General features: G+C 60.7%; 1 protein-coding gene across 1 annotated transcript in view; it reads left to right on the top strand.

Annotated features, from left to right (window-relative positions):
- The window catches only part of slc8a4a (solute carrier family 8 member 4a), a 903,507-nt gene that overhangs the window by 875,435 nt on the left and 21,216 nt on the right, over window positions 1–6,856 (top strand). The window contains 4 exon segments of the mRNA XM_072489334.1: window positions 1,627–1,678; window positions 1,680–1,734; window positions 3,735–3,862; window positions 5,606–5,705. Of these exon segments, the coding sequence (XP_072345435.1) occupies window positions 1,627–1,678; window positions 1,680–1,734; window positions 3,735–3,862; window positions 5,606–5,705 (335 nt within the window).

Below are 6,856 nucleotides of genomic sequence, written 5' to 3'. Positions count from 1 at the left end.
GGGCTGAAAATCGGTCAGGAAACCCGCTGCCAATTTACACACAGCAAGATCCGCACACAGACTCAGGGCACTGAGAGATCCCAGTCAAACGCCCCACAACCCGCTCTTCTTCCAATATTGCCCATGGAATCTTTTACACTCACAGTAGACGGAGTTTAATTCTCATGAAAGACGCACCTCCGATAGTGCAGCACTCCCTCAGTACTGACCCTCTGACAGTGCGGCACTCCCTCAGTACTGACCCTCTGACAGTGCAGCACTCCCTCAGTACTGACCCTCTGACAGTGCAGCACTCCCTCAGTACTGACCCTCTGACAGTGCGGCACTCCCTCAGTACTGACCCTCTGACAGTGCAGCACTCCCTCAGTACTGACCCTCTGACAGTGTGGCTCTCCCTCAGTACTGACCCTCTGACAGTGCAGCACTCCCTCAGTACTGACCCTCTGACAGTGCGGCACTCCCTCAGTACTGACCCGCTGACAGTGCGGCGCTCCCTCAGTCCTGACACTCTGACAGTGCGGCGCTCCTTCAGTACTGACCTCTGACAGTGCGGCGCTCCCTCAGTACTGACCCTCTGACAGTGCGGCACTCCCTCAGTACAGACCCTCTGACAGTGCGGCACTCCCTCAGTACTGACTCTCTGACAGTGCGGCACTCCCTCAGTACTGACCCTCTGACAGTGCGGCACTCCCTCAGTACTGACCCTCTGACAGTGCGGCACTCCCTCAGTACTGACCCTCTGACAGTGCAGCACTCCCTCAGTACTGACCCTCTGACAGTGCGGCACTCCCTCAGTACTGACCCTCTGACAATGCGGCACTCCCTCAGTACTGACCCTCTGACAATGCGGCACTCCCTCAGTACTGACCCTCTGACAATGCGGCACTCCCTCAGTACTGACCCTCTGACAATGCGGCACTCCCTCAGTACTGACCCTCCGACAGTGCGGCGCTCCCTCAGTACTGACCCTCTGACAGTGTGGCACTCCCTCAGTACTGACCCTCTGACAGTGCGGGCCACTCCCTCAGTACTGACCCTCTGACAGTGCGGCACTCCCTCAGTACTGACCCTCTGACAGTGCGGCACTCCCCAAGTACTGACCCTCTGACAGTGCGGCGCTCCCTCAGTACTGACCCTCTGACAGTGTGGCACTCCCTCAGTACTGACCCTCCGACAGTGCGGCGCTCCCTCAGTACTGACCCTCTGACAGTGCGGCACTCCCTCAGTACTGACCCTCTGACAATGCGGCACTCCCTCAGTACTGACCCTCTGACAGTGCGGCACTCCCCAAGTACTGACCCTCTGACAGTGCGGCGCTCCCTCAGTACTGACCCTCTGACAGTGTGGCAACTCCCTCAGTACTGACCCTCCGACAGTGTGGCGCTCCCTCAGTACTGACCCTCTGACAGTGCGGCGCTCCCTCAGTACTGACCCTCTGACAGTGCGGCACTCCCTCAGTACTGACCCTCCGACAGTGCGGCACTCCCTCAGCGCTGGGCATTGGCGAGTGCCGGCCTGGAGTATGGGGCTGAGCTCCACAGTGAAGTTTAAATTGATGAGGTATTGTTGGGATGGATTCAGATTGAAGACTGTGTTTGTAATCCTGTCCATTCACTTTCAATTCAGACAGGTGATTGAAATCCAAATTATCGATGATGAAGAATATGAGAAGAATAAGAACTTTTTTTGTTGAACTAGGCGACCCCGTGCTGGTAGAAAGCCTGAGGAAAAGAGGTGAGGGCCCGTTTTGTCGGGAAGGAGGCCGAAGGCCTTTAGGCCATTGAGAAAATGGAGCCAAAGCCAGGAGCATGAGGAACAATTGATCAGCTTTTCCCAACATCCGTACAGGCATTTGGGAAGGCCGCTGGAGTATCAGACATGTTCCACCGGCTTGGGAACCTGGGTTGCCATGGAGATGAGGAGAGGCCTATTATTTTCTAATTATTCAAAGTGAAGTAATTCCCCATCTCTCCGGCTCCTCTCCCCCCCATCTCTCCGGCACCTCTCACCCCCCATCTCTCCGGCTCCTCTCTCGCCCCCCATCTCTCCCCCTCCTCCCCCCCCATCTCTCCGGCTCCTCTCCCCCCCATCTCTCCGGCTCCTCTCCCCCCCCCCCTGCTCTCTCCTCCCCCTCCTCTCCCCCCCCCATCTCCCTCCGGCCTCCCACCCCCCCCATCTCTCCGGCTCCTCTCCCCCCCCATCTCCCCCCAGTCTCCTCCGGCTCCTCTCCCCCCCCCAGTCTCTCCGGCTCCTCTCCCCCCATCTCTCCGCTCCTCTCCCCCCCATCTCTCTCCGGCTCCTCTACCCCCCATCTCTCCGGCTCCTCCCCCCCCATCTCTCCCCTCCTCTCCCCCCTCCTCCCCCCCATCTCTCCCCCCATCTCTCCCCCCCATCTCTGCGGCTCCTCTCCCCCCCATCTCTCCGGCTCCTCTCCCCCCCATCTCTCCGGCTCCTCTCCCCCCCATCCTCTCCAGCTCCTCTCCCCCCCATCTCTCCGGCTCCTCTCCCCCCCATCTCTCCGGCTCCTCTCCCCCCATCCTCTCCGGCTCCTCTCCCCCCATCTCTCCGGCTCCTCTCCCCCCATCTCTCCGGCTCCTCTCCCCCCATCTCTCCGGCTCCTCTCCCCCCCATCTCTCCGGCTCCTCTCCCCCATCTCTCCGGCTCCTCTCCCCCCATCTCTCCGGCTCCCCTCCCCCCATCTCTCCGGCTCCTCGCCCCCATCTCTCCGGCTCCTCGCCCCCATCTCTCCGGCTCCTCTCCCCCATCTCTCCGGCTCCTCTCCCCCCCCCATCTCTCCGGCTCCTCTCCCCCCATCTCTCCGGCTCCTCTCCCCCCCCCATCTCTCCGGCTCCTCTCCCCCATCTCTCCGGCTCCTCTCCCCCCCCCATCTCTCCGGCTCCTCTCCCCCCATCTCTCCGGCTCCTCTCCCCCCCCCATCTCTCCGGCTCCTCTCCCCCCATCTCTCCGGCTCCTCTCCACCCATCTCTCCGGCTCCTCTCCCCCCATCTCTCCGGCTCCTCCCCCCATCTCTCCGACTCCTCTCCCCCCATCTCTCCGGCTCCTCTCCCCCATCTCTCCGGCTCCTCTCCCCCCATCTCTCCGGCTCCTCTCCCCCCCATCTCTCCCCCTCCTCTCCCCCCATCTCTCCGGCTCCTCTCCCCCCATCTCTCCGGCTCCTCTCCCCCCATCTCTCCGGATCCTCCCCCCCATCTCTCCCCCTCCTCTCCCCCTCCTCTCCCCCCATCTCTCCGGCTCCTCTCCCCCCATCTCTCCGGCTCCTCTCCCCCCATCTCTCCCCCTCCCCCCCCCCCTCGGGATGTCCCGAAGTGCCTCACTCACAATGAGGGGGTTATTTTTGAAGTGAGGTCACTGTTGTGATGTGGGAAACGCAGCAGCCAATTTACACACAGCAAGATCCCACACACAGCAATGTGAGAATGGCCCAGATCATCTGTGTTTAGTGATGTTGGTCGAGGGAAAAAGATCGCCCCCCACTGGTCTGGAGAAGGTTCACGGGCCTGATCCCTGGGGTGAAGGGAGCTTGTCTCCCAGGGAAGGGTCGAGCCGGTCGGGACGAGGGGGGATCTTATCGAAACGACACAGATTCTGAGGGGGGGGGGCAGTTTGACAGGGTTGATTAACTTACTTCCTGTTGTTCTTTTTTCAAATATTTACTCGCCATCTCGTTCTGCCTTCCGTGGCCTGACCTGCGACCCTTTGAACCCTGCGCTCAGGTGACACCAACGGCAACCGGCGAGGCACGCTGGAGGGGGAGGACGTGCCGGTCATCAGGCTGGGCCGCCCCTCGCTGGGCGAGCCGGTCAAAATGGAGGTCGTCATCGAGGAATCCTACGAGTTCAAGGTCAGGGCTTATCTCCTCGTGCGTCCGGGGGGGGGGCGGGGGGGGGGAGGGGGGCTGGCGGGGGCTCCACTGAGTGCCTCAGTACCATTGCGTTTGGGAGACGGTCGCGGGTGTGGGTGGGTGGGGGGGGGCGGGGGGCGGGCGGGGGGGTTAGGGCCGGAGGGCTAAGTCACCCGGGCTCTCGTTTGGAGAATTGTGTGCCATCGCACCGCCCCTCCAGGTCAAATAGCCCACAGAGGGGTGACCACCTGATTGGCGTCCCCAAGCGGGTCGGGGAGAAGCCCCTATAGAGAGCAGCTGACACCAGAGGGGTGAATGGGCCACCTCCTGTTCCCGTGTAACAGGCTCTAGAAGGGGCTGAATGGGCCTCCTCCTGTTCCTGTGTAACAGGCTCGAGGAGGGGGCTGAATGGGCCTCCTCCTGTTCCTGTGTAACAGGCTCGAGGAGGGGGCTGAATGGGCCTCCTCCTGTTCCTGTGTAACAGGCTCGAGGAGGGGGCTGAATGGGCCTCCTCCTGTTCCTGTGTAACAGGCTCGAGGAGGGGGCTGAATGGGCCTCCTCCTGTTCCTGTGTGACAGGCTCGAGGGGCTGAATGGGCCTCCTCCTGTTCCCATGTAACAGGCTCTAGAAGGGGCTGAATGGACCTCCTCCTGTTCCTACGTAACAGGCTCGAGGAGGGGGCTGAATGGGAGCCTCCTGTTCCTGCGTAACAGGCTCGAGGAGGGGGCTGAATGGGCCTCATCCTGTTCCTGTGTAACAGGCTGGAGGAGGAGGGGGCTGAATGGGCCTCCTCCTGTTACTGTGTAACAGGCTCGAAGAGGGGGCTGAATGGGATCCTCCTGTTCCTGTGTAACAGGCTCGAGGGGCTGAATGGGCCTCCTCCTGTTCCTGTGTAACAGGCTCGAGGAGGGGGCTGAATGGGCCTCCTCCTGTTCCTGTGTAACAGGCTCGAGGAGGGGGCTGAATGGGCCTCCTCCTGTTCCTGTGTAACAGGCTCGAGGGGCTGAATGGGGCCTCCTCCTGTTCCAGTGTAACAGGCCCGAGGAGGAGGGGGGCTGAATGGGCCTCCTCCTGTTCCTGTGTAACAGGCTCGAGGAGGGGGCTGAATGGGTCTCCTCCTGTTCCTGTGTAACAGGCTCGAGGGGCTGAATGGGCCTCCTCCTGTTCCTGTGTAACAGGCTGGAGGAGGGGGCTGAATGGGCCTCCTCCTGTTCCTGTGTAACAGGCCCGAGGAGGAGGGGGCTGAATGGGCCTCCTCCTGTTCCTGTGTAACAGGCTCGAGGAGGGGGCTGAATGGGCCCCCTCCTGTTCCTGTATAACAGGCTCGAGGGGCTGAATGGGCCTCCTCCTGTTCCTGTGTAACAGGCTGGAGGAGGGGGCTGAATGGGCCTCCTCCTGTTCCTGTGTAACAGGCTCGAGGAGGGGGCTGAATGGGCTCCTCCTGTTCCTGTGTAACAGGCTCGAGGAGGGGGCTGAATGGGCTCCTCCTGTTCCTGTGTAACAGGCTCGAGGAGGAGGGGGCTGAATGGGCCTCCTCCTGTTCCTGTGTAACAGGCTCGAGGAGGGGGCTGAATGGGCCTCCTCCTGTTCCTGTGTAACAGGCTCGAGGAGGAGGGGGCTGAATGGGCCTCCTCCTGTTCCTGTGTAACAGGCTCGAGGAGGGGGCTGAATGGGCTCCTCCTGTTCCTGTGTGACTGTAAAGACACTAACCCATTCTTTCTGCTCTCTATCTCATTCACACAGAGCACAGTGGACAAACTGATTAAGAAAACCAACCTGGCTTTGGTGGTCAGCAGCAGCAGTTGGCGAGAGCAGTTTGTCAATGCAGTGACGGTCAGTGCGGGTGAGTATTCACAGGCCACAGGTTGACGACGTGGGGCGGGGTGGGCGCAGAGGGGATACACAGAGTGTCCCCAACCCCAGACAGACAGAGAGGATGATATCTCACCCAGCCACAGCAGGTCCCGAGACACTCGGCAGTCAGGGGCTACTTCCTGTGTGGGCCTCAGGTCCGCAAAGCAAGATCCCACTCACACGGCAATGCGATAGTGATCCTCAGTACTGACCCTCTGACAGTGCGGCACTCCCTCAGTACTGACCCTCTGACAGCGCGGCACTCCCTCAGTACTGACCCTCTGACAGTGCGGCACTCCCTCAGTACTGACCCTCTGACAGTGCGGCACTCCCTCAGTACTGACCCTCTGACAGTGCAGCACTCCCTCAGTACTGACCCTTTGACAGTGCGGCACTCCCTCAGTACTGACCCTCTGACAGTGCGGCACTCCCTCAGTACTGACCCTCTGACAGTGCGGCGCTCCCTCAGTACTGACCCTCTGACAGTGCGGCACTCCCTCAGTACTGACCCTCTGACAGTGCGGCACTCCCTCAGTACTGACCCTCTGACAGTGCGGCGCTCCCTCAGCACTGACCCTCTGACAGTGCGGCACTCCCTCAGTACTGACCCTCCGACAGTGCGGCACTCCCTCAGTACTGACCCTCTGACAGTGCGGCACTCCCTCAGTACTGACCCTCTGACAGTGCGGCGCTCCCTCAGCACTGACCCTCTGACAGTGCGGCACTCCCCCAGCACTGACACTCTAACAGTGCGACGCTCCCTCAGTACTGACCCTCTGACAGTGCGGCACTCCCTCAGCAAAGACCCTGCGGAGTGGCAGCCTGGAATATTGTGTCTCCTGTCTCTGGAAAGGGTCTCAAACCCACCACCATCTGGTTCAGAAATGGGAAAGGCTGTGGCAGTGATAATCCAGGCTTGTCTTCCCCGGAGTTGAGAGTTTCGAGCGATAATTTCATTAATCGAGGTTTTTTTTGACATTTGATAGTAATTGCCCAGGTCGATGGAGAGAAGCTTTTCCTGCTGTTTCGTGGTGATGGGGTTGGGGGTCTGAAACAAGGGGGCCAAAGCTTAAAACCTCAAGCAGGAGGTTTAATAGCAGGAGATAGGAGTAGGCCGCACTTGGAGCCTGCGGCCTTGAC

This window comes from Scyliorhinus torazame, chromosome 24 (genome assembly GCF_047496885.1).
Source record: "Scyliorhinus torazame isolate Kashiwa2021f chromosome 24, sScyTor2.1, whole genome shotgun sequence".
Lineage (NCBI taxonomy): Eukaryota > Metazoa > Chordata > Chondrichthyes > Carcharhiniformes > Scyliorhinidae > Scyliorhinus > Scyliorhinus torazame.
Note: the sequence above shows the minus strand (reverse complement) of the source record. Positions and strands in the feature narration are given on the sequence as shown.